The sequence below is a fragment of the Rhinolophus hipposideros genome (genome assembly GCF_964194185.1).
Source record: "Rhinolophus hipposideros genome assembly, chromosome: 9".
NCBI lineage: Eukaryota > Metazoa > Chordata > Mammalia > Chiroptera > Rhinolophidae > Rhinolophus > Rhinolophus hipposideros.
Genome location: NC_138055.1, coordinates 5,641,520 through 5,668,515, shown reverse-complemented (window position 1 = coordinate 5,668,515; position 26,996 = coordinate 5,641,520). Strand labels below are relative to the sequence as shown.

The 26,996-nt window shown below is 55.2% G+C and overlaps 2 protein-coding genes across 10 annotated transcripts; one reads left to right on the top strand and one right to left on the bottom strand.

Moving 5' to 3' along the window:
- The first annotated feature begins 755 nt into the window (after positions 1-755).
- On the top strand, positions 756-20,087 carry SERHL2 (serine hydrolase like 2). Of its 9 annotated transcripts, none has more exons than XM_081059859.1 (12): positions 756-845; positions 1,755-1,904; positions 2,021-2,134; positions 2,495-2,536; positions 2,958-2,977; positions 3,478-3,552; positions 5,015-5,127; positions 5,821-5,900; positions 13,224-13,258; positions 17,295-17,377; positions 18,754-18,850; positions 19,688-20,087. In XM_081059859.1, exons 1-12 carry the CDS (start codon positions 842-844, stop codon positions 19,805-19,807), a joined length of 933 nt encoding a protein of 310 aa, XP_080915985.1. In that variant the 5' UTR covers positions 756-841; the 3' UTR covers positions 19,808-20,087. The 9 variants fall into 9 exon arrangements, with proteins under 9 accessions (XP_080915985.1, XP_080915986.1, XP_080915988.1 ...); XM_081059860.1 differs by having other exon boundaries at positions 794-845; positions 5,042-5,127; XM_081059864.1 differs by having other exon boundaries at positions 807-1,115.
- On the bottom strand, positions 18,223-26,682 carry RRP7A (ribosomal RNA processing 7 homolog A). The gene is made up of 7 exons (XM_081059866.1): positions 26,597-26,682; positions 24,931-25,073; positions 23,356-23,481; positions 22,584-22,701; positions 22,221-22,318; positions 21,624-21,822; positions 18,223-20,500 (listed from the first exon to the last, which is right to left on the bottom strand). The coding sequence occupies exons 1-7, from the start codon at positions 26,667-26,669 to the stop codon at positions 20,415-20,417; spliced, it is 843 nt and encodes a 280-aa protein (XP_080915992.1). The 5' UTR covers positions 26,670-26,682; the 3' UTR covers positions 18,223-20,414.
- Between the last annotated feature and the right edge of the window lie 314 nt (positions 26,683-26,996).

Here is a 26,996-nt window from a genome sequence, read left to right as displayed (position 1 = left end):
GCACCTGAAAACTGACAAGCGCCTTACATCCATCATAGATAGGAACAGAACAGCTCCCAATTGCAAAGGCATCTGCCTGCAAGCTGACATCCATCATAGGTGGGAATAGGACATTCTCAGGAGAAGACAATTGTAACGGCAGGCCCCCTGCAAGCTGACAAGCACCCTACATCATTTTTAGAGAAATATCAAACTCTAGCTAAACAGAAACGGGCACAGCTGTTTCTCTCAGACTGCCCTGGCAAAACTTCTGCTAGTAGCTACGAACAGAACTCTCTCTCTCTCTTTGACTTTTAATACATCTTTTCTTACTCTTGTAGAGTCCTGTAAATCCTTTTACATTCTGCGCGACCAGGGGTTAATTCTATGCCAATACACCACCCACATGTCAAACGGAGCCTTCTCCACTCCCCGCGAAACGGCTCAGGTGTAACCTGCAATATGGATGTCCTCTGGCCACTGACCCCAGAATCCCCAGCGGCTCTGCTCACGACTCCGCTGAGCCGACCTTTGGGGTGGTTTCCCTGACGCAGGCGGTGCCTCGGAGAGCGCCCAACTCCTGCAGGCGAGAAGCTAGGGCCAGGTCACGTTGGCGGGCTGGGAGGGAGCCTGGGCAGAGATGCAGGGCAGGCCTAGGGCTGGCGAGAGGAGCGGGGCCTCCGTGGGGCGGGGCCTCCGTGGGGGCGGGGCGGGGCCTCCGTGGGGCGGGGCCTCCGTGGGGCGGGGCCTCCGTGGGGCGGGGCCTCCGTGGGGGCGGGGCGGGCCAGATACTGACCTCCCTGTCACTGGGCTCGACTTTCCGGCGTAGAGTGACTGCGGCTGTGCCACAAGGACGCGTGCGATGGGTGAAGACGTTGTACCCAGGGGCAGTTAGAAGTGGGGGAGGCTACGCGCGCTTCCACCTGCCCACCCACCTACCTGGGACCAGGCCTCCCTTCTGGGAGTCACGTCTCTTTCTTCCGCAGCCTGGGGCTGGGGCATGGGGTGGGAGGGTAATGGTGGCCCCAGTACATGGCCTCTCAGGGTTCTGGGAGGCCCCGGTTAGAGAAGCAAGCTCATGCGGGTTTAGGGGCGCGCAGGCCTCCAGCCCGTGGGGAGGGCAGCAGGGTAAAAAGGTAAGCTCTGGACGGTGGAGAATGCAGCCCTGACCAGAGTGGACCCGAGACAGCGTGGTCAGGACAAGGGGTCGTGTCACGTTAAATCCTCAACCCGCCTCGTCCTCCCTGGGACTTTGGGCATGGACTGCACCTCCCTATGCCTCAGTTTCCTGGTCTGCGAAGGGAGAGTAACAGTGATCCAGCTTAATTGTGAGAACGTGGGGAGAGGGACCATCCCATCTGGCCCTCAGTGAAGACTCTGAAAATGTTGGCTGTTGTTATTACTGTTTACTCCAGTTTTACAGAAAAGGAAACAGAGGCTGGGATTTTGTTTTTGTCTTTGTTTTTCAGTAATTTGCCCAAAGTCACACAGCCAGCAAGTGGCAGAGCCCAGACCTAGCCAGCTTCCCTAGCCTCTTCTAGAAAGTTCTGCGGTGAAACCCTCCCAAGGTGTTCCTCACCCAGGGGACCCAGTTTATTTTTCCCTCCTCTGGGGAACCCCACAGCCACCTCTGGCTCTTTCCCCATAACCCCCTGGAGATGGCCCAGGAGACCTGAACTCCTGGGTAGCACTGATGCCCTGGACATATTAGGGCCTAGAAGGGGGCTCAGGAAGTGGTGCTTCATGACTGAGTGGGTGGCTCTGTCTGTTGTCAGGTCTGTTCTCAGAGCTGAGGCTGGCTGTACCCTGGGGCCATATCGCTGCCAAAGCCTGGGGCTCCCAGCACGGCTCCCCTGTTCTCTGCCTGCATGGCTGGCTGGGCAATGCCAACTCCTTCGACAGACTCATTCCTCTTCTCCCAAAAGGTGGGTTGGGGGCTGAAAGGAAGCGGAGAGGCCAGGTGGCAGGACTGCAGGAGAATGAGGGAGGGGAAGACAGCTGACCTAGACACCTTCTTCTACCTCCTTTATCTCTGTCTCAGGCTTTTATTACGTTGCCATGGATTTCGGGGGTCATGGGCTCTCGTCCCACTACAGCCCAGGTCTCCCGTATTACCATCTAAACTTTGTGAGTGAGATCCGAAGAGTTGTAGCAGGTAAGAGGTGGAGTGTGTGTGTGTGTGTGTGTGTGTGTGTGTGTGTGTGTGTGTTGGTAGGGGTGCTCTGGGACACTACCTCTTATCAGTGAAGTGGGTGTGGTAGTCAGGAAACAACACTGGCCTGGGGGTGACCTGTCAAGAATTCATGGGTAACTTTGGGAAAGCTGGAGAAGGCTGCCAAGAAGAGTTCACTTTCTCCTGAGGGCTCCACTCCTGCAGTGGAGCTAGGGCCCCGCTAAGCTGGTCTCCTGAGTGGGGCACCCCAGGTGCTGGGGAAAGATTTCCTGAGCACAGGGACTGCAGGACAGAGGGTGGGGGAGGCTGGGCCCATGCAGACCTGGCTCTGTGTGCTTTCAGCCTTGAAATGGAATCGTTTGTCCCTCATATGCCACAGTTTTGGTGAGTTTACTTTGGCCAGGACCTGACCTGGGCTCCCATGGTGGGGCTGTGAGGGAGGGAGAGGAGTTGGGGCACAGGTACCTCTCCCCTGCACTTCTGGGAACTGCAAGGAGAGATGAGGAGGTTCTGTAGACATTGACCTTTGGGTACTGTGCCCTTTGACCTCAGGCCTCTCCTCTGAGGAACATATGGCCCCCCTAGGTAGCTATCGCCCAATGTGACCTTCTGAATGGTCAAGTCTGATGAAGGGGCCATCTGGCCCCAGGGAGCCCCAGTTTGACAGCAGATACAGAGCCTGTCTATTGATGGGAGAGAGAGGAACCGGGCCCCTAGCCTGGGGGTGGGTCAGCCCCTGGGAGGAAGTTCTGGTAGGATTTTGATTGCTGGGGAATATCAGCCAGACTACTCTTTTGTTCCCCAGGTGGCTGCGTAGGTGGAATGGTGAGTAGATGGCTTTACAGTGACCACCTCTGGCCACCGAGAGGTGCTCCTTCAAGTGGGGTGGGGAGAGGAGGAAGAGGGGGAAGTTACCTGGGAAAGGAAGAGCCTCCTCAGATCAGTTTCAAGCCAACATTTTATTAGCTAGTGCTGGTTTGCTGTGTAGACTGCAGTAATAATCCTTATCATGGAGAGGTAAGTGGAAATGCAGACTCTGGTGGAGTTCAGAGCTTTGACAGCCCCCGCCCGTCACAGAGAACCCTGGAGTCCAGCCATTGCCAGGGCTTAGAGCTCCGTGCTGGGTGTGGATTGCGTGGGGGGGGGGGCACAGAAGGAAGGTCCCTGGAAGGGATAGAAGAGTTTCGTTGTAGCCTCTTGGTCAGCACCCTCCCCCCAGCCTGAGAGATGTTTCAGGAAACACCAGTGTCCCCAGAGAAGAGTTTGAGTCCCTTTGCCTTCAAGTTTCTCTCCTGTTCATTCTTCCCTTTTTGTATCGCTCATAGTTTTCCTGTATCTTCCCTGAGATGGTAGATAAACTCATCTTGCTGGACTCAGTCCCTTTCTTCCTGGACTGTAATGTAAGAATGGCGGCTTACATGCATGGCCCCAGCCCTGTCTCTTTCGATGGATACCAGGGAGGTGGGAGGAGGTGGTAAGAGGGCAGACAAGGGGAGTCAGGGGCCCCCCAACAGAGAAAACAGGGTGATATTATGCTGCTTGTACCCTTAGGAATGGGCAGGGAAAGGGGTGCTGGGGCCTTTTTTATACTTGGAAGCCCTGTGTGTGGCCTGGGATCTGCAGAATGCCAGGTCAATCATGAAGTGACGGGGTGGGAGAGGGTAGGAGCAGTGGGTCGAGGAAACTGGGTGCATACAGCTTGGCCCACGCACCCACACTCAGGCTCAAATGGCTTTGTGATGGGTGAACATCGCACACCTGCACACGACAGCCCTGAGTGTGGGCTGATAGCAAAAGTGCTGCCCCCCATCCCCTGCCACCACCACCAATGACAACCAGGACTATCTCTGCATCTGAGTCCTGGCTCTGCCCTTTACCTGCTGTGTGACCCTGGGCAAGTCACTTCACCTCTCTGGGCCTGTTTTCTTACATAAAATGAGGAGATTGGACTAGATGACCTGGGAGGTGCCCTGCCAGTTTCTGTCATTCTATTCCCGAGGGCTCAACCTTTTCGGTTGTGACAACTCCTTCATCAGTTTCAGTTTTCTTGTCTGTCAAATGACCACAAGCTCCATAAGGGCAAGAACCATCGCTGTTTTTTTATCACCACGTGCCCAATCCTGGCACATAGTAAGTGCTCAGTAAATGTCCGTTGAATGGATGGGTGAATAATTCGTGAGTTATTGTGAGGATGCAATGAGTCTGGGTCTCACTTCTTTATGTGTTTCACCCACTGAGTTGACAAACACAGTGCCCCCCTGGGTCTTTCTCCTGGGGCTCTGGTGTTTTCTCCTCCCTGTTTGCTGTACTCTCATCGGCCATGGATGGGAGTGTCACTTCCCACGGCTACTCCACGCAGTGCACTGTGGACAGGGCCAGGCCATTCCCAAAGTGAGCTGGGCTGGAAAGGGGTACCCTGGGGGGAGGCTGGAAGCCTCTGCACTGCACTCCCCGCCAGCCTCTGCTCCACCGTTCAGAGTGATAACATTAGTTAAACCAGATAAAATGGCCAACCCTGGATAGTTCCTGACTTATAGGCCCTAATATCTCACCTTTGCAAGCACTTGGCAGTTGAGAGAGAGTTCCTTCCCCCTCCTTCATCCAGTCCGACCCCTCCAGCTATCCCCCGCCACAGGTAGGGCTGGGATGCCTGTAACTAAGCAGCCCAACTTGCTCGGGCCACAGTGCTAACTGGCAGGGGCTTGACTGGTGCCACCCCTCACTGGGTCAGAAAGAATCACCAGCTAAGAGGGTGCTCGGCTGAGGGGCTGCTGAGGGCAGAGGGTGGAGCTGGGGGAGGGGCTGGGCCCTTTTATCTGCAGGTGAGAGCTCTGCCCACCCAGCAGAACCACGAATATTTAGGAAATAGAGAACTTTGTCATCTACAAGCGGAACCTGATAGAGCACACGCTGCAGATGGAGAAATTACCCCAAAAGCCCTCAAGAGTTATCAGCCGAGAGGAGATTCTACACAGGTGGGTCCCCTCAGGTGAGAGGGAGTTGGGGGGCAGCCCGGGGGGGAACTGCAGGACACCAAGGAAGGAAATCTTTGGGGCCCAGAAGAAGCTTCTTTCTCCTACTCGCAAATCCAACCAAGCCTGTTTCTCTCTGCCCACCCTGGGCATCAGGCTTCCTGGCACTCCTCAGATGCCCCGCTTTGACTTTATCAGCCTTGCATTCTCCCCACTCTATAGGCGTGCCCTGAAGCCCTCTCCACCCACTCGCTGGTCCCCCTCCCTCTCCCTTCATGCACACTCTCTCCTTCCACAGCTTTCCTACCCGCTGTGGCTCCTACCTGGACCTCGCTCAGGGCCACTTGCTGATGTCCCTGCTCCTCCTTTGGGTCTCAGCTGCTGGCACTTCTCCTGGAAGCCTGTCCTGACTCCACCTCCCTGCCGTGTAGGTCATCTCAGGCCTGTAGGTGGTGGCTAAGGCTGCTTCCTCACATTTGTGCCTCCAGCATGCGCCAGTGTGCCTGGTTGTCAGGGCTCTGTAACGATGTGTTGCCTAAAGGAGTGAAAACACACACACACACTCCCCGCTGATGTGAACGTCCCCTCCACACATGCCTCTGTCCTTGTGGCGTGGCCTACCTTTCCCTGCCTTCCTCTCGTCTCCACCTGGCCTCTTCTCACACAAGGCTCTCAGTGTCCTTCCGTCTCCCCCAGGTTCCTGCAGAATAACAGCCAACTGAGCGAGGAGTGTGGGGAGCTCCTGCTGCAGAGAGGAGCCACACAGGTGGCCACAGGTAAGGCAAGCACTGTCCCAGGCTCTGCTTATTGGCACTGTTCTTGGTGAGGAATGACAGTGACTAAGCTCGCTTTGGATCAGGCATCATCTATGTGCTTTGCAAACAGCATCTCATTTAATCCTCCGACCACTCTATCACATCCCATTTAGAGCAGGACGGACTGAGGCGTGGAAAGGCCAGTGACTTGTGCCAGGGCAGACAGTACAGCACGTCCCAGGAAGCCATGTCCTGTGGGAGCTTGGTCAGGCTTCTTGGGACCAAGTGTTGGGGAATGTCAGCCCTGCTGCGCTGGTCCTGTGTGGTGGGCCCCAGTGTCCAAAGCTAGGCTTTGAGGATGTCCCGTGCGGCCAAGCGACTTTGAAGAGGTTTTTCAAAACAGAGAAGTGGAGTTGGTGGTCGCCTGGCTCCAAGCAGTGTCGGCCTGTAGCTTCTGCACTTTGTTCCCTGATATGTTCATTCCCCAGGAGCGTGCTCAGTGCTGGGCTGAGCTGGGCTGCAGGGAGCAGGAACCGACACCGCCCTCTCCTGGGGTTGGTCAGTGTCTCTGCCAGCACAACTCCAGGGGGTGCCATTCACAAGTGACCTCGCTGGAAATGACTCTCCCAGGACTTGAGCAAGGAGGAGGCTGGGCAGGAAGTACCTTCCAGGAGGAGAAATGGACGATAAGTCAGTAAACAGACAAATCAGTAGACGTTTTATTATAAGGAATAAAAGGAATGTAGCGAGTGTTCTGGAAGACACCCGTGGGCAGGCCTGCTCCTGGAAGGGGCTCCCTTCCTGAGACAGTGTGGTAAGATGGAACATGCACTAAATTTAGTGCACTAAATTGCACTAAATTGAGGGCAAAGACCGGGGTTTGATTCTTGACTCTGCCGGCTCAGCCATCTTGGCAAGTTCTTCCTCCCGTTCGACGCCCCTGGTTTCCTTGGGTGACAGATCTTGGGATTTTTGCCCTCCTAGGCTGATTGGATCAAGCAAGATGGTGAATGTGACTTCAACCAAGGAGGCAGGGGTCAAAAGCCCAAGAGCATGTGGGAGCTGGGCAAATTATGGAATAATCCAGCGGCTGTGAGTGAGGCAGTGGGCAGTGGAGGGGACTGTGGAACTGGCCCAGCCAGGGCTTATCATGTGGAATCGGTCTAGGATGGCCCGAGTCCCCAGCTGCTCCTCTGTGCTGGGTTATTTTCTAGTTAACAACACTCTGTGAGGTCAACTGGACTACACGGCACCTAAGGCTGTGTTGGCCTCAGCTGCCGGTTTGCAACCTGTTGTGGGGGCCTGTTGTCACTATTATTCCTGAGACTCTGTCCGCTCCTCCTCCAAATGCATCTTGGAAAGGGGAGGTCCAGGGCACAGGGCCTTGGGTCCAGTCTTCCTGACGTGCCCACACAGATGGGTGGCTCAGAAGTGGGCTAATCTGCAATCAGACGCGCTCTGGCCAGGCTGCAGAAGCCGATTAGGCCGGGCCGGGCTCACATGACATGGTGACACTGAACCGTCAAGGTGAGTGGGAGAGGAGGGCGGGCTGGGAAAGGGGTGCAGGGGGAGTGAGCAGGTGACCGGATCATTGTGTTGGGACCAGCCCCTCTGCAGCAGTCGTGGCCCTTTTGGGCCCGGGGTTAACTTAAAAGACCGAGCTGGCTCCCAGACACCACCGGGGTGGGATGACACTGGGGGAGCTGGTGTTCCAGGCCCCCCAAGTCCTTTTCCTCAGGCCCCAGAGAGCTCCTGACAGCCCCCATTCTGTTCTGGAGCAGGGCAGAGGACTGGGAACTTCCATCGTCCAACCTGATGTCTCCAAAATCCGAATTCACTTCCTAGAGCGGCCAGCCTGCATTAGTGCCCTGGACTGGAGAGCTTAAACAGCAGACATTTTATTCCTTCCTAGTTCTGGAGGCCAGAAATCCAAGGTCAAGGTGTTGGCAAGGCTGTGACAGACTGTGTTTACGCCTGTCTCCTGGCTTCTGGTGGCCTCACGTGTTTGTTGGCATTCTCCCCAGTCTGTACGGAGTGTCTTAGGTGAGAGCAGGCTAATGGGCTCCGCGTGGAGCAGAGCTTGCAGTAGGATCTTCAGACAGGACAAGCCGGTTGACCTGGAGAAGATGGCTTTTGACCAAAGAGGTGTAGGTGAGAGAGCTGGTCACACGGAAATCCAGCAGGAATGTGATCCAGGCAAAGGGAGCCACCGCGAAAGGCTTGGGAGGCTTGAACTTGACCCTGTGGGTGGGTGAAACCAGGAGGCAGTGAGCCAGTGTAGGGAAAGAGAGGCCAAGTCCTTATCTTATCTGCATTCTTATCTGAGTCCTGTCTTAATACTGGCCTAGACCTTCTGGAAACAAGCTGGAGGTGTTGGCATGAAAGAGGGACGAGTCCAGCTCTGGTTGGGGTTCCCTAATGACAAAGGACACGCCAGTGCCAGTATCCAGGCCCTACACCTGTCCACCTTGGGGGACGCTCAATCCTCACCACAGGCTGGGTGGGCCTGGGGTTGCAAGCAGGATTTGTTTGGGTTGTACAGTTTAAACACAAAATTTTGGCCTGAGGAGAATTTTGAATAGGTTGTTCATATTTAAAATAGAAAGATGTAAAAATGGAGATTTTCAGCTTCTTTTGAAAAATGGAAAGACCTGGCAACACATTGTGTGTTCTCCACAGGCAACAGTGGCTGGCAGACTCCGTTGCCATGGCGTGTGAGTGGGCACTGCACTCACTCTGCCCGGCCTCTGCTGGCTTCTGAGTCTGTGACCATGGCAGTTCCCAGCAGAGGAAGGGGGAGGGAGCGGGTTGAAAGGTTCTCTGAGGTTTCCATCCAGGGCTGATGTCATCCAAAGAGCCCCATGTTGAACCACCAGTCCTGGACCCCTGCCCTGGGCAGCCTGTGTGCTCATGCCTGGGGATGACGGAGTGAGCAGAACCAGCCTGCCGGGCACTCCTCGAGTAAGCCTGGGGACAGGTGGTAACCAAGTCACATCACGTTCGTGGTTACCTAACCTGGGGGAGAGGCGCCCAATCTGTGGGAACCCTGCCTAGGGGCCCAAGGATAGTGAAGATGTGCCCAGCGAGGTGAGGAAGAGGAGATGGCATGGGGAGCGGTCCAGACCCAGGAAATATAGGCGCTGACATTGGCGTCTGCGTGGTTGTGGAGGGAACTGGCAAGTAAGTGGGAAATCCTGCCCATGACAGGAGGAAGCCATCCAGTTTGAGGACCTGACAGAAGGCCAGGAATTTAGAGAGGGGTGGCGAGTGGCTGCCATGGGGGTGGGGGTGGAGGCTGGACCGGGCAGGGCTCAGTTAGCCACCATTGGTTGATGGTTGATTGTGGTGTTTATTCCAAAAGCAAAGGGAAGCTCTTGGAGGGTTGGAACTGGATGGTGGGAGGTGGGGAGGAAACAGCCTCCAGCCCTTCTCTACTCCCCCAGGGCTGGCTTGCTCTTTCTGCTGACCAGCCCCCATCCGGAAGCTCTCCAGACCACCTTGACTCCCCTCATGAGAACAAAAGACACTCCTGTCACGCAGGAGATTCCAAGGAGCTCTGTGTCAGGAACTGGGTTCAAAGACCAAATATTAGAGCAAAAGATGCTCCTAACACTTTTCCACTTAGGAAATACAGGTTTTAGGAGCTCTGCCAGGAGCCAGGGACAAATACTAAGATGTATTTCTTATCTTATCTCACTATCACCGCCTCTAATTATTGGCTGTGGCGGGAGAGGGGGGTCTATGGTTCTGATAATATCTCCTGCATTCAAAACTCTATTTTATAAAATGTTCCTTTCATGTAACTTTTCGAGGCTCTTGAAACCCTTGGAGGTAGTGTGTCTCCTGAGCCAGCGGCCGGCCTGAGGAGCCCAGTCATGCTGGTGCAGGGTCTGTCCCTCCAGCCCAGGCTCAGCCTCCCTCCTTTTCCTTCTGGGGAAACAGAGGTGCTGACATCGGCCTCTGTGTGGCTGACAAGACAAGTTAGTGGGAACAGCCAGCTGCACGGCTGCTGGCACGCGGTGTCCCTGGGATCTGAATCTGATTGAGAAAAGGACTGAGCACTAATCTCTCTCTCCACAAACGCCGGGGCCACTTGCTCTTCGATCTGATGGCTGGACTCCTATTTAAGGGACATCTGTGCTGGCACGCTGGTCTGAGAAACAGTTTTTGCATTACAAAGGCCACTGTCACAGGGGAGGCAGATAGAAAGGCAGCTGGGCTGTGGGGCGGGGGGGGGGGGGGGGGGGGGGGGGGGGGGGGGGGGGGGCCAGGGCAGTTCAGGATGTGTCAGAGCAGCAGGAGCGAAGGCCTCAGGACAGAAAACAGCACAGGGGGGTCCCCAGATACTTGGGGGTTCACCCCACCCCCAAGAGAACCCCCACTGTAAGCTTTTTCACATCCTCTGAGTAACTAGAGCCCAGGCCCAGAGGAAGGAGGAGGGCAGCGAGCCCAGGCGTCACCAGGCTCCTGCACAGACAGCAGGGCCTGTCCTCTGTGCAGGGAGGTCATGGCCAGAGCTGAGGGTGGCCCAGGGGCCTCAGCCTTGGTGCATTAGGCTGACATATCTAGCAGTACAGTGACCAGAAAACCTTCCAGTTACATGGTATTTTGAGTCACAAATGCCTGACCAAGAACCTCTGTCAACAATTAATCATCTAAATGTATCATCTAAAAGTTCCATCATCTCTAATTAGAGGGGGAACCTAATCATTATGGAAAATAGCTTGCCTTCATGTTTCCATAATTGTTTCTTTCTTTCTTGGAAAGCCACTTTGCATTCAAACATCAGTCTTCCAGGGGGAGTCCCAATGCCTCTCCCCGGATGGACCCTTGCCCAACATGTCCCTCCACCTGAGGGGTTGATGGTATGTCCTAAGGGCTGAGCAGAGCTGCCCTTTTGTTTTTACTTCTTCATCTGATATTACTTTCTGAACAGGTCACAGATCACATGGTTTAAAAATCACTATATAATTACAGGCCCGTCTCGCTGGGTCTCACCCCATTCCCATCCATCTTGTTCCTCAACTCAGCCCCTTTTTAAATTGGTTCCCGTCCTTCCAGAGTTTTCTTAGGTAAATACAAATATGCAAATCTATGCCCTCATTGCCCTCATTTATGCAGCAGTTCCCACTGTGGCCAGTTGTGCAGCCTCCTTGCTCCTCACTATACATCCTGGAGACTGGGCCCCATCCTTTGCACAGACGCAGAATGTCCCCCACGTGACCTGGAAGCTAATTTAGCCAGTTCCCTCCAGGGAGACACGGGCCGTTTCCAGTCTGCCTGTTAGGAGCAGGGCTGCACTGCACAGTGGAACTCCTGGTTTCTCAGGTTTAACAACCCACAGACCGTGGGCACCACAAAACTGAAAACCACACTGAAGTCGCACTTCTCCCCTGGCGAGGGTAAAGGTATTGCCAGGTGCCCTCCAGGGCTGTCCCTTAGCTGCCCGCCCTGCGATGGATGAGAGACCTATGTTCCTGGATGTCACACGATTGGAATTTTTCCCATTTGAGAGGTGAAAAGTTATATCTCAATGCGAGTTTAATTGGTTTTCATGGTAAGGATAAATCTTGTATTTTTTCTGACAACTGTATGTTTCTGTCCTCTTGCCCATCTTTCTGTTGGGCTACTGGTCTTTCCTCAATTTTTAGGAACTCTTCATATGTTGGGGAGATTGAATTACAAATACTTTTCCCAGGTTGTCATTTATCTTTTGGCTTTGCTAAGAATGTTTTTTGTTGTTTTTTCTTTCTAATTCTAAATGCAGAATTTAATGTAATTGAATATGTCTTTTTTATGGCGTCTGCATTTTGAATCTTAGTTTAAAGCTCATGTTTGATTCTAATACTGTTTGAGGTTGAGTGTCTGCATTTAAATATTTGCTACATTGGGTTTTTATCTAGCGTACAGGGTGAGGTCTGGATATGCCTTCATCTTTTTCCACACGGCTCCTCAGGTGCCTAACGCCCGTTTTTAAAAGTCTCTGTCTTTGCCCTCATGGACGTAAGCGGCTGCCACATCATACCCTGACTGCCCATCTCTGTCCTGTCCATCTCTGGACCTCTGCCTTTCGAGGCGCCTGGCCGCCTTCGCTTAGCAGCACTACGTGGTTTAAATTAGTGAGGTCTCACAGCGTGTTTTGCTATCTGTAGGACACTCTCCTTTCATGGCTCTTTTTCAGAGTTTTTCTGCTATTCTTGTTTGCTTAGTTTTCCCAATGAACTCCAGAATTGGGTACTTTACTTCCCCCCCATCTTGTTGGTGTATCATATGTCTCACTAATACTAATGTTAATAATAGTCACAGCACTTGTGCCCATCACCCAGCCAAAAGCACAGAACAGCACCCGTTCCTTTGAACCCTGCCCATCCCCACCCCTGCCACCCAGAGGCAAACACCTGCTTATTCACTCAGCAAGCACTTTTGAGCCCCTGCTGTGTGGCAGGTTCTGGGGACCCCGCTGTGAATATGAGACCAAACCCCTTGTCCTCACGGAAGCTCCGTCCTAGCAGAAGAAAGAAGAAGCAGAGAAGTAAATGACAGAGTGTATGAGAAAGTGCTGAGTGTTATGGAGAGAAATAGACCAGAAGGAGATGGGGAGGCAGCAGTGAGATGGTCAGGGAGGCCTGGCGGGAAAGGTGGTATTTGAGCAAAGACTTGTGGGAGGGACAGAGCCTCCTGACTCTGGGCAGCACGATTGTGGGTTTTAGCCAGTTGATGTCTGCCACCGCCCCACTGGAGAGGGTCCTGAGGGACCACCCCACAGCCACTTGTCTGTCCTGCTAACAGCAGGCAGCCTCTAAGGTCTGTGCTTCTGTGCCCTCCGTGACACTCCTGCAGCCATTTCTTGAGGGGACATTTCCCAGGTGTGGCATTGCTGGGTGTCTGCCATCCCTAGTGAGGCCAAGCTGTCCACCATCGGGATTGTGGCAGAGAACCAAGGCTCCACCTGGACCTGGGACCACCCAGGCCTCTCAACCCCTCCAGCCTTCCTTTCATCGCTCAGTTTCTCTTTGACAAGTGAACACTCGACTCTCAGTCACCGGTTACGTCCTGCTGTTTAAAGAGCCGCACGATCATTGTAAGGTTCTCAGAGGACAAGTGATAACTGTTCTCACCACCATCCTTCTGGGCCACCCTCTGGAGTGGCCGGGGCAGGCACCTGTGTGGGCTGCACTGGTCCGCAGCCAGGGAGCTGTGGACAAGCTCTGAACCCCGAGGATGTCAGGGATGGTCCCTGCCAGTCCAGGCTGAAGAAATGAGCCCCAGCTGGAGGCCCCAGGGTCCCCAGGGAACTCACCCCACCAGGCGGTACTGAGGTCAGTCTCTGTGCTTTCCTCCCAGGTCTGACGCTCAACAGAGATCGCAGGATCACGTTGGTGAGTGCAGCTGTCTTCCTGCTCCATCCACGCTCTGCCTGTCAGCCTCTCTTTTTCTTCTGTGGTAAAATATACATAGCATGATACTCAGTTTTTAAACCATTCATAAGTGTACAATTCAGTGGCATTAAGTACATTCACGAGGTTGTGCAACCATCACCCGCCCCCAAACCTTCCCTCATCCCCAATATAAACTCCATACCCATAAACACTGCCCATCTCCCACCCCCGCCAACCACCGTTCTGCTTTCTGTCTCGAGTGTGACTACGCTAGGGATCTCATGTAAGTGGAATCATGCAGGGTGTAGCCCGTGTCTGGCTTCCTTCCCTTAGGTAATATTTTCAAGGTTTATCCATGTGGTAGCGTGGGTCAGCATTCCTTTTATGACGCAATAATATCCGGTGTACGGATGTGCCATTCATCCATTGGACACGTGGGTTGTCCCCACCTTTGAGCTATTTGTGAATAATGCTGCTGTGAGCACCGTGGGCGAGAAGCAGTTCAAGCCCTCTTTTAGTTCTTTTGCATCTACGTTTAGGAGTGGAACTGCTTATCCCATGAGAATCCTGGGTTTAACCTTTTGAGAAACCACCAAACTCGTCTCCAGTGGCTGCACCATTTTACATTCCCACCAGCCAAGTGAGGGTCCCAGTCTCTCCGCAGCCCTGTTAATACTTGTCATTGTCTGTCTCTTTTGATGATAGCCAGCCTAGGGGGTGTGGTGTCTGGTCTCTTCTGAATCCTCGCTCTCCTTGTGGCAAGGACTGGGGGCGAGGGAGAGGTCCACCAACCAGCAGATTCCTGAAGTTAAGATGTGTCCCAAACCGGGCTGGCAGGTGTGGGGCTTGCTCTGCACCCGGGAGAATGCAGGGCTGTCCGGGCTTGGGGCCCCAGTGACGGCGCTTCTGGTGTGTGTGCTAATCCACAGGGCAGCTCCAGAGACAGGAGCTGTTGTCACCCACATTTTACCACCAGGAAACTAGGTTGAGACAGCACAGCTGGGGGGAGGGGCTTCACACCCAGGAAACAATTAAAAAAACAAACCATGACTGACACACAGGTGTCCACAGAGCAAAACGTGAAAGTTGGCTGCATAGATTGTGTCAGGTCACATCACAGGTCAACTTGCAGTCCCATCTGTCACGGGTGTTGTCATGCAGGGTGTCATGCAGGGTCTCAGCTCCCGCTCCCCACATAAGAACGCAGGACATGGTGAGGCCAAACAGGAACACCCACGGAGCCATAGATAGGGGAGTCAAACCACTATATCCTCGCTGGCGGCTGGGTTGGGGACACAGGAGGCAGGAGCCACACGATCCACAACCTGCCGTCCACTTCTCTGCCAACCCACCTCACTTGCTAGCTGCAATCCGCCGTGCTAACTGCAATCCGCGCTTGCCGGCTCAGCCACCATCTTCTTGCTAGCCCCCATTTTTCTGCAAGCGTAGCCACGGCAGTTATATTAGTGGCCAATGGCTCACTGATTACAGCTGATGGCCAACAAGTCACAGCTGATGGCCATCCAATCACAGTTGATGGCCATTTACTACCCGAGTGAGCACCTTTCCACGTGAGGGTGAGAGCCTGGAAACTGCACTCCTGGCTGTCCCCACACGTGTCTATGTACATAGACACGGACTTGTTTTAGGGCCTTTTTGGTCTCGTTTATGTTTTTACATAAATGGTTGCAAATGTGTAAATGAATTAAGTGAAGGGCAGCCGAGAAGGGTGAGGTCAGGAGTTTCTTAGAGCAGGTGGGACTTGTGCTGGGCCCAGGGCGGTGGGATCCAGGTGGGTAGAGAAGGGGAACATTCCAGGTACTTGCCGTCACAGTGGTAAAGACTGGGAGTCAGCTCAGTGCGTCTGCTGAGATGTAGGTGGTGTGGGGTGGGGGCGTTCCTCTAGTGAAGACTAAAAGGAGAGAGGCTGGATAATGAAAGGACTTAAAAATCAGCGGTCAGGAGGGCTGGAGGTGTGACAGGAGCACTTCTAGAAACTCAGCTGTGTCCCCCACGGGGAGGCTGTGTGACCTTGGGCAAGGCGCTTACCGGAGTCTCAGTTGTCTTGTGGGCAAAAAGAAAGGGCGTTCATTTTACTCATCATTCACTCATGCTGATAGTTAATGAGGAGCTGGGAGGTGCCGCCCCTGGGGTCGCTGGGGGTCGCTGACAAGCCAAGGTCACAGGGACTGGCCTTAGCACAGTGCTGTCACTACAGATGCTCACAGATGCTGCTCTTACTGCGATTGTTTGAGGGTGAAATGCTTTGCATGAGACAGTCATTAGAGGTAGGAAGCTCTGGTCTCCGAAGCCGCTGAAAGCTGCTGCCCAGACCCGGCTTGGACGTGAGGTGTCCAGGACATCTGCCAAGGGGATGGGAAAGCTTGAGTTTTGTTTTTGATCCAACTGGCATTTGTTCTTAAGAATGGTGTGAGCATGGGCCAGTGAGCTGTGCCCTCCACAACTGGGTTGAGGGACAATGACTTGGAGCTGATGGGCCCTGGAGAAACACCGTTCCCCAATATTCCCCAATTAAAAAAAAATTTTTTTAAATCAATGGTGTGAGGTGAGAGCATTTGAGATCTTGCTCCCTGGCATTTGTCATCAATTTGGCTCAAAAACCTCTTCCGTAGGGAGTGGGGCAGAACAGCCAGGCTGGGGGCCCAGGCCTGACCTGAGTGCTGGCGCCATCTCCTGTTAGCTGCTGACTGTGACACAGACTTTCTGATCTTCCCCGAAGCCCTCCCCACAGGCAGGACCCACCTGTCATTTCCTCGGCCACAGGCAGGACCCACCTGTCATTTCCTCGGCAGGCGCTGTGCCTTGGGAGGGGTGGTAACATGTGGCACGTCTGGGTCCTTGCTAAAGCTTCGCTCACCTGTTGCAGATGATGTACGAACCTGTTTCTGGAAAAGCATCCAAGGTCATTGTGGCCTGAGGAGCAGGAGATGGCTGGGAGCGGGGTCAAGGCGGAACAAGAGCAATGGGTTATGGGGGCTGTGACCAGACAGGTGTGCGCACGTGCGTGTTTGTGTCGAGTTTTATATCCACTGCGATGGTGTAGGAGTATCGGGCATGACTTAACAGTCAATCCTTACGGGAGCTTTCGTGAATGAATCCACTCAATACACACTTATCCTGTCAGGCTGCGAGCTGAGAGCTACGGACTCAGGCCCTTCTGGTGCCATCAGAGGGTTCTCAGACGCCAGCAGCAGTCCAGTAGACGAATAATGTGAGCTTCATGTAACTTTACGTCTTTAGTAGCCGTATTAGAAGAGTAAAAAGAAACAGGTGAAATCATGTCCAGTACATTTAAAAATCAGTATCCAAGATGTTATCATTTCAGCACTAATCAGTATAAAACACTAGGAAGACAGCTGACACTTTTCCCCACTAAGTCTTCAAATTCCAGTGTTCAATTTACACCGACAGCGCATCTGTGTGGACTAGCTCTATTTCAGGCACTCCACAGTCCCCTGGGGCTGACGGTTCCGTGGCACAGCACAGCCCGACATCTTAAGTGGTTATGATGGTGCTCAGGGCTGACGGAGGCCGGCAGGGCCCGTGGGGGCATCATGGTGCACGCATTGTGCAGTGGCTGAAGCAAACCTTTTTCATGGAAACTCAGGGCAGGGAGATGGGCTCTGCTTGGCCAGGCCCGGGGCTGGCTGGGCAGCACTGCAGGGCAGCCTGTGGATGGGGAAAGGGGCTGTGCAGGGGCCACACCTCAGTCCTAACTCTAGGCCCGGAAGTAGCCCGAGTCCCTTCTCTGCGTTTAGTCGCAAGGCCACACCTGACTGTAAGGGAGTCTGGGAAATGGCATCTGGTTGGGCAGCCGTGAGCCCAGGAAGAACAAATTTAGGGAAAAGTCTGGCCTGTGGCAGTCAGAGGCCTCTGTTGGGGAGGTGATGTGGCTCCGTCCTGGGGTAGATGGTGAGGTGGCCCCGCCAGGCCCCCCACTGGCCCCGAGACAGGCTTTGCAGCCACAGCAGTCCCTGGTGCCTGGCCGGAAATTCACTATGTTCTGTCTCTGCAGCTGGAGAATGCGTTCGATTTCATCAGCAGGGAGCAGTTTGAGAATTACATCACGAAGCTACCAGCCCGCACGCTGCTCATCAAGTAAGTCTGCACCTAGCGCCTCACTGAGCCGGAAGCGCCAGGAACCTCCGGTTCTCCCGGACACCACGCTGCCAGCTTTCTTGGGAAGTCCCCAGCAGCTGGTGTGTGGAAGGCAGGCACAGGGAAGGGAGGGCTTGGGAAGCAGGGCAAGGACTACACCCCTCTTGACAGGTGTCTGCAGGGCCCATCGGCAGGGCAGTCTGGCTAACACTGGTCTGGCCCTTGCCCATCCCAATCCCCCAGCTACCCCACACCCCTCCCCTCCCCAGGCCCATGCGGTTCTTCCCTCTGCCTTCCTCCCCTCCCCCACCCAGCCGTAAGTCCACCGCTCTGGGTCCCACAGCAGTGAACCCCCTTTAGTGTGGCTGAGACACCACTCCCCACTCCACTGCAGCCATTCTGGCTGTGGCATGCCTGAGGCAGGAACTGTGATTTCCAGGGACACATGTGTGTCGCTGGTGCTGAGCACACGGTTTAGAAAGCATGGACTCCAGACACACAACACACACTGCACACCAAGACGGCTAGACTCAAAGTGAGAGAACAGACGGCAAGCGCACGGAGGAGGCAGAACCCTCACGCTGCTGTGGGACTGCGAAGTGGTGCAGCCACTTTGGAACACAGTCCAGCAGCTTCTCAAGCCAGTAAGTTACCATGAGACCCTCTGCCCCAGCAGTGCCACTCCTAGGTGTGTACCCAACATGTACGTGAAGGCTCCCAGCAGCATTATTCATAATACCCAAAAGGTGAGGCCACCCAAACGTCCGTCCATGAACAAGTGAAATGGGGTCTAGCCGGCCAGTGGACTACTTTTCAGCCATAAAAAGGAACGAGCACTGTCGCGTGCTGTCACATGGGTGAACCTTCTTACGCAGTCAGACACAAAAGTCCACATGCTGTGTGATTCCATCCGCCTGCAAGTCCAAACGGGGAAATGACCTCCAGAGTCGGAAAGTCAGTTAGTGGTTGTGTAGGACCGGGAGGGGTGTGTGAGAGAGAGAACAGCTCAGGATTTTTCTTTTGGAGGTGACGAGAACGTTCTACCGTTGACAACTGACTAATGGATTACACAACGGAGTCTATTAAAAACCATGAATTATACAACTGAAGTGGGTGAAATTATCTCAGGAAAGCTGTTAAAAAAAGAGAAAAAGCATCAATTCCAGAGCCGTTCAGATCCTGGCTCTGCCACAGAGTGGCCACGGGTGGGTCCCGGGACTCCGCGGAGCCCAGCTGGTGCCGGCCATGGTGGGCCCTGAATGCGAGTGGGTAGATCTGAATTCAGAGACTCAGCTGTGGGCAAGTGAGAGGGCAGCGCAGGCCTGGGCGGAGGGCACTGCGTGGAAGCAGACCTGAGATGAACCCTGGTTTTCCAGAGCCAACCAGGGATATCATGGCATGAGGAGAGACAATGCCGCCAACAAGGAGACCCTGTGTTTCATGATTGACAAGTTGAAATCTGTTTTAAAAGAGGTACGTGCAGGGGGCTCAGGGCAGCTGGGGTCCAGTGGGGGGGTGTCAAGCACTTGGCTCCACTGCACCCGTCTCTTCTCTTGCACTGGGATTCCTGTTCTGGCTCAGCTCCAGGCCTAACAGCTGGCCCCCCAGGAGCTACCAGGCCTCCCTCCAACTGGGGCCCCATGTAAGAGAGCGCAGGTACACTGTTCACTGGCAGATCCCCCCAATTTTATGGTCCTCACGAATCCCCAGGCCAAGCCCAACTCAACCAGAGGCCATCCCACAATTTCCTAGGGTCCCAAATGGGATCAGATGACCAGTCCCCTCAGTGGGTGCTGGCTATAGGTGGGGGTGGGCCTCCAAGTTGGAGGGCTGGGATTTGTGCTGTGACTTTATCCCTGGGAGCACCTGGCATTTTATGATCACCCAGCACAAACACCTGACCCTTGGGCCCCTGCAGACACCTTGGTGTCCCCAAGGAAGGGAAGCCTGCGTGTGGATGGTTGGCCAGCAGGCGGCGCCTTCCTGTCTTGTCGGCTGGTGTCCCAGGCAGAAGTGACCCTGGGAAGCTGCTCATTCTTTTCTCAAGTGGACCTCATAGAATTATCAGAACCAGCAGCAGTCTGACCCCTGGCCCCACAAATTCACAACTCAGAATGGCCCAGAACCCCAGTTTGGACAATCAGGCCTTTCTCACTGGCTTAGAGCCAGGGCCTGACCTGCCCATGGGGTAGTGTGAACAGACTGGGGTACGGGGATGGGGGGAGGGGCACAGAGCAGAAGCCCAACCAGAGGGCCAGTGGAACCACCTCTCTGAGCCACCGCTCACCACATGTCCCCTCCCTTCTCCAGAGGTTCCAGTATGTGGAAGTCCCAGGCAATCACTACGTCCACATGAGCCATCCCCACCACGTGGCCGGTATCATCAGCTCCTTCTTACAGAGCAGGGATAGGATCCCAACCCAGCAGTAGCCCTGGGCTACTGAGACCTCACGCTCAGCACTCAGCACCCGGACGCTCAGCTCCCACGTCCCCGGCCAGGCCAGGCCAGGCCTCACGGCCTTGAGCAGCATGGGCGAGCAGAGGGGAGGTGTGGGGGTGAGGCTCCAACAGTTGTCACTTCACAGGGGAGACTGTGTCTGGCTGCAGGAAGGGGCTGGGACAGGCTGCCTGGGCCTGCATGCAGCCCCGCAGCTTTTGCAGCCTTTTCCTGCTGCTGACTGGATGAAAAATAAATTGTTCTTGTAGTCTCACTGCTTTTGAGGCTTTCACTGCAGCGGGGACTTTTCCACTGAGGGATAGGGGAGAACAGAGCAGACACTTAGCTTTCAGAGGATCCAGAGACAGGCTGGGAACACATACCAGGGGCGGGAAGGAACTACTTGGGCTGTTGGCCTCGCCAGCCCTGAGCGCCAGGATGGCTGAAGCACAAGTAAGTACCAGGGTGACACTGTCCTTCACCCCCCGTGTGGACTCAGATCTTTGCCGTGTGGCGGCCCCTCAGCCTGGGCAGGTACAGTCTGCAGCGTTCCTGGGCCTCATGTCCTCACTGGCCACATGCCGCCCCCTCCACGCTGGCTCAATAGGGACGGAATTTGCGCTGGGCCCGCATCAATTCAATCCTCTGCTTGTCCTCCTCGAACTTCTTACGCAGCTGTGCTAGGTCTGGGGGGCGGCGGGAAAGGGCCAGGGTCAGACAGCCTGCCCAGTGGGAGCTGCGCCCACTGCCCCCCACTAGAGAGTCCGCCCAGTTCCCACTCCCAGCGGGGAGCTCAGCATTGCCTCCCCCCTCGGGTGGGCTTCGGGAATGGTCTGGATGCTGCCAAGAAGCGGAATAAACTGCAGGCCCAGACAGGTCAGAGGCTCAAGTGGAGAAGACGACATGCCTCGGTCCTCAGACAGGAAACGCACCAGTAACACGGCACTTGCTCCCTTACTGTCCCCCACCCCAGCACCCACACATCCATAGGTAAAGGAAGAAGGCTCTGGGGGTGCTGAGAGACCCCTGGGGACATGGGTCCCAGTCCCTCCCCACTGCAGCAATCAGACTAGGGAGGACATCGGGAACAAGTAAACGGATTCCACCCCCAGAGCGCCAGAATTCAGATGGCAGCTCTGGTCACTGGACGACTGGGTCCGAGGGGTGTGTGAGGCCGGGAGGCAGGGAGGAAAGCCTGCTGTCCAGTGAGTCTAGGGGCCATGAGGACAGGAGCAGAGGTGCCACAGGGGGTGGGCAGTGTGGGAGGAGCAGCCAGCAGGCAAGTAGTGTGACTGGGTGGTAGGTCAGGGCTTGTCCCCACTGCTGGGCCCACAGGGAAGCCGTCCTGCCAGGAGGCAGCTCAGCATGGCCACCACCCAGAGTCGGCCACAAGTGATCGGTGCACTCCAGGGCGCTCTCCATGTGAGTGCGTGCACACAAACACCCCACCCCTGGCAGTGACCCTCTCTGCACCCACAGCAAGCACTTGACACCCATCCTTTGCAATCTGGCTCCTGCGGGAGGCTGACAGTTTCCAGCACTAACTGCTCAGGGGTCTGGCGGTGGGTCCTACATCCCAGGTGCCTCTGCAGGCTCTAAATAACCCAGCGGCCCCCACAATGCTCTTTGGGGAGCAACAGGGGAATCAGCACATGGGGTGCTGCCAAGCTGGGGACCCTAACCCCAGAGCCTATTGGGAAGTCTGTGCCTAAGGACACTGCTGCCCAACTGCCAGAACCAGCGCCTGCCCTCTGGGGCTTAGTGCTCTGGCCACAGGGGTGGGGGCAGGGGCTGGGGGTGCTCCCTTACGCTCCATCTTGGTCTCGCGGTGCTGCCAGGCATAGAAGTTGAGCAGCTCCTTGCGGGCGCGCTTCCTCTTCTCCCTCTCCAGCACCCGCAGGCTGGCTGCCTCCGTCCGGGGGAGCACGGGCCGCCGGCCGCGGCGGGTCACCTTCACCCAGCCCTCCTCATCGGGGACCCCGTCCTCCTCCTTGGCCTTAGCCTCCTCCTGCAAGGAACACGACCGAGCTGGGCAGGCGCCTGGGACCGGCCCTGCAGCCTAGGAGTGCTTCTCCCCTCCCACTGTACCCGAACCACCCGGGGCGCCCACCAGCACCTGCTGCTCCCTCTGCCCCCAGTACAGTGTTGGTGCCTCAGCTGGGGGTTGGGGGGGTGGCACAGATATGCCAACGCCACCTCCTCCTCCAACCTCGGACCATTCATTTCCTACAGACCGTCTAGAGACTAGATGTCACCTAGTTAGATGGCCCAGGACTCAGCAGGGAGAAAAGGGAGCCTGGAATCTACACGGTGACCTGGCCAGGTTGCCACACCACGAGGCTCGTAGCGCCACCTTCCATGGCCACACAGGTGATGAGCAGCCTTCCGCCTGTGTGGAAGCCCCACCTCAGCGATCCTCTTGTCATACGCCTCCATGAATGTGTCCACCTCCACCCGCAGGGCCTCGGGGTCCAGCACGGAGTCTGTGTAGTCTCGGATCCACTCTAGCGGGGAGGAGGGAGGGAAACGGGGCTTCCTCAGGCCGACACTCAGGCCAGTGGGAGCATCTTACACAGGCCGCAGGCACGGAGCCTGGCCCACGGTCCAGGGGGGAAGCTGGGCCCTCACCTCTGCCCACCCGAGTGCCAGGCTCAGGCCTCGCCCACGCTGCTCTCAGGGCAAGTGAACATGGCAGACGCTACCCCCACGAAACCTCCCCCGCCAAACCAGGGCCAGGAAGGAGGCCCCCGACCCTCCCACAGTACTGACTGTGAATGCCACTCTTCACGGGGTGACTCTCTGTCGACACCAACAAAGGGCCCTTCAGGGCTAAGGCAGCTGACACCCCACTGGGCTTCTGGAACACCACGTAAGCTACCTGGAACCCCTGGAGGGAGGGAGAGATGTCCCAGTGCTGGAGCCTTCCCATCCTTCCAGCCACCCACGCCTGGTACAAGGGCTGCCACCTGCCCTCAGCTTGACTTGTCGCCCGAACAGTGAAGATAACCAGGAGGTTGTCTGTAATCCAGGGGTGGGGACGGCGGCGATCTGAGCTGGCCAACTTCTGCAAGAAGTGACGTGTTCCCACCTCTTCCCATTACGGGAGGGACTCAGTGAAAAGCACAGGAACGGACAGACATGTGGGGAACACACTAGGTCAAACTCCACTAAACCAGGAGGAACTGTGGCCTCAGGAAACACAGGGAAATGACACTGGGCCCACTGAGCCTGGGGAAGAATGGACTTCAGTGGGGGAAGCAGACTGGGAGCTCAGGGAGGCCCCTCGGGCAGAAAGCTTTCACCCAGGACAAGGGACAGAGCCAGAAGGAAGCTAAAGGATGTGATAAACACCGGAAAGGAGTGCAGGCTGATTACCTGATTCCTCCTAAACCCCCACACAGCCAGGACTGGCCAGGGCCCCAGGGAATGCTCTGCAAGTCCCACTGCCACCCGACTCCACCATCCCTGTACATACTGGGGACGCTGCCCTAGCCCCACTCTATGCCCCCATTCTAGCAGACCCCAGTACTTGGAGGCTTACTGGAACAGGCTTGGGGTGAAAAAACTTCGACTTCGGCTCCTTTGGGCTTTCGGCGAGGTCCGGCTTCTCCTGTAACTCCACTGACCGCACAGGGCCACAGGGGGAGAGGAGGCGGGACAGGCACTCCTACCGTGGCCGAGGAAGCTGTGTGAGTGGCTGCAGGGCCTTTCCAGAGCCTCCCACTGCCCCTGAAGATTGGGGAGCCTGTCTGCGCCCAACCTGGGAGCACACAGGGAGAGCCTGGAGGGCCACATCCTCCTCTGCACAAGTCACAATCCTGCCCTCCCAGGGCCTGAGGCAACGGCTGGGTTCATTTCCCATTAAAAATTGTGGGCAAAAAGCCACCCCTCCATCAGGGAGAGGCCAGGGGACTTGGGAGGAGATGGAATGCGAGATGGAATGCAGCTATCCGCTGTTTTGCTTTGTGGCAGGACATGGCTGGGCGCATAGGCCCAGGATGTGTTTGGTTTTCTCACCAGTCTGAAAGGATTTCTCACTTGACAGGACATCTTGCTGAAAGATCAGTCTTTCCCTTTCAACTTCTCTGGTGAAATGATCGTAAGAACAGGCTTAGCCTCTAAACTTTCCTTTTTACTGTGTTTCCCCGAAAATAAGACCTAGCCAGACAATCAGCTCTAATACGTCTTTTGGAGCAAAAAAAAATACCCGATCTTATATTATAGTAAAATAAAACCGAGTCTTATATTAATTTTTGCTCCAAGAGACGCAATAAAGCTGATTGTCCGGCTAGGTCTTACTTTCGGGGGAAACACAGTAATTATTACAAGAATAGGTGGGTATATTTTTGGTGCTATTATGATTTTTATGAGACCACCAACTACTTGAGGCAGCCATTTAAAACTGAGTTAAATCTATGCTGTTGGAGTCAGGATGATGGCTGGCTGTGGTGGCGGAGGGGCATGAGGGGCTTTCTAGGGGGCGGGTGATGCTGTTTCTCCATCTAGGTGCTGATTACACGGGTATGTTCAGTTTGTGAGATACCGGAAACTACACCTCTGGCCCGAGGTCGTCTCCATACAGACACTATTCTTCAGTAAAGGTTAAAAATGATCTTCTCTCCTCTTACTGGTTCTTTTCTCTCTGTAACTATAATGTCTCATGAATTTGTATTTCTTTTTTGAAAAAAATTCATCTAAAGTCCAGCAATTTCCTTAGTTTCTCTTCTGTAAATTTACATATTAAATTTAACAGTTTTGAAAAAAAGCTGGCATGTCTGGACAGGAGATTTAGAAGTCATTTTATTTCCTTATACTTTTCCTATTTTTTCCTATGGACACGTATCACTTTTATAATTAGGGAAAAGCAATATGCAATTTAAACCATTCTGGGTAAATAATAAAAAGCTTTGGGCTCCTTAAAACTGTATCTTTAGAAACACATCTTTTAAAAGCCTATTTCCTGTCACGGGAGAGAGGCAGCCCTCTGGATACCTTCTCTTGGGGCTTCAGTTCGCTGCTTCCATCTTACCAGCAAGGACCTGGTGGGGGCCAGGGGGAGCCCAGCTCTGCCTGAAGCCCACTTGAGCCTACAGGTTCCCTCTCGATACCAGCTCACCTCCGTGCAGTATGGGGGCACATTGAGGATAAAAAGGGTCCGCTTCTGAGGCCAGGAAGAGGTGATGCCTTCTCGAACTCTGTGCTCTCTCACATAGAGATAGTGACACGCCTGCTGCTTTTCAGAGAACTTGATAGGAATGGCTGGAAGAGAAATGGGATGGGAAGGGACTGGCATGAAAGTCAGGTTCAGGCTGCCCCTTTCTAGTCCCATCTGTCTGTCCACCTACCCATCCATCCCTCACTGAGTCCGTCCCCTTGGCAAGGCCTGTGCAGGGTGCTGTGCAGTCTATGAGAGTGAATGAGCAAAGAATCTGCCAGGGGAATCTCCCCTGGTGGGGGAGACAGAACATAACCGGGCGTGGGGAGCGAAACGGGAAGGAAGTTGAAACCCTACTTACTCTTGGGGTAAACACCAAAATCCTTATCCTGCTGGAGGCCCTGCTGACCCTGACCACTTCGGTGGCCTCTTCTCACCCCGTCTTCCACCCACCATCTGGCACCCAAACACTCTGGCTTTCTCTCTGCTCCTCCTTTAAGCCAGGGCCTCCCCCATGCTGTTCCCTCTGTGTGAAACATCAACCCTCTTCCTTCCACCCGTTCTTCAGGTTTTAACTTCACTTCCGCAGGGGTGCCCCACATGCCAGGTTAGATCCACCTGCTCTGCGCCTTCGTAATTGCTCATGGTCTTAAGTCTGTACCTGTACGATCATCTGGATAATCACTCACTTCCATGAATTTTAATCCTCCTAAAACTAGGGACGCTTTTCTGTTTTTCTCAGCACCTCCTTCGGAGCACAGGGGGCTACAGTTGCAGTCCCTGCACCCTGGAAGCTCCACCGTACTGGAGACAGACAATGGCCGCGCACACACGTAACAAGATTGTATCCAATACAAAAGACACAGGGTGAAGTCGTGTGGGGTGACGGGTGGCAGAGGCCTTTCACTAACTGTCGGGATGGCGTCTGAGGACCCCTAAACCTTAGACGCGAACGACACAAAGCTGGTTGACAGTCAGGGCAGAGCTGCTGCAGGGACTGAGGAAGCGGGCACTGCAAGTGCCAAATCCCTGGAAGTGGAGAGCGCGGGGTGCTTCAGAGAAACAGAAAAGACAGAGCTTTGGGTCAGCACCAGCCAGACGTGCGGGGCCATGCCGGTCAACGGCAACAAGTCCCGATCTTGTATCAGGCGCTAACTTTAGCCACCGGAGGGAGTTCGGTGGGCACGGGGGGCAGCGGTGGGGGCGTGAAGCAAAATCTGATTTAAATCTGACTTTGGAAAGAACGCTCTGGCACCGGCGTGGAGATCGCGGTGGGAGCAGGAGCAGGGGCGGAACCAATCACAAGGGGACACGACCGCCCAGGGGAGCGATGGCCCGCACGGGGCACCGCAGACGCGGCGAGAAGTCGACGTGTCCACTTGGCGGGGGAGGGAGGCTAAGGGCGTAGACGGACACGGGTCCGCCCTGGGGCAGAGCGTGGACGGGGAGGGTTCACTCCAGAGAAGCCAGAGTGGGCGCGTCCCGAAGCAGGGCAGCCAGACGAGCGCAGGGCGCCGCTTGGATCTCGAGGGCCCGGGGCCTCACGAGCTGCGGGGCCACCGCCGACCCCCGCGCCGCCTCCGGGCGAGGGCTGACCATGCCCGGCGCCGCGGCCCGCACGCCTCACCTGCGTAGCCCGGCGGGCTCGGAATCTCCTCCCGAGAGTCCCGCGCCGCACGCTTCCTCCTGCGTGCCACCATCTTGCCGACCGGAAGCCGCGGGGGCCACTGGGAGTTGTAGTTGGACGATGGGAACGGCGCGTTTCTATGACGACGGCGCCGCGTTGCTCCCCCCCAGTCTGGGTTCCATGCTCTCCTTTCCGGCCCGGGTCACGGTCACGCCAGGGCCCCACTTTCACTTGCTCGGAATCAAGTCAGCGCGTGAATGTGGGAATAAATGTCAGCGCGGACGCGGGCAGTGCACGCGTGTGAACTCAACTCTCCATTCCCCAAATAACAGTGGATGCTCCAGGCACTCTCCTAAGTACTAGATACAGAGGGGAAATAAAAGCCAGCCTTCCTGGAGGT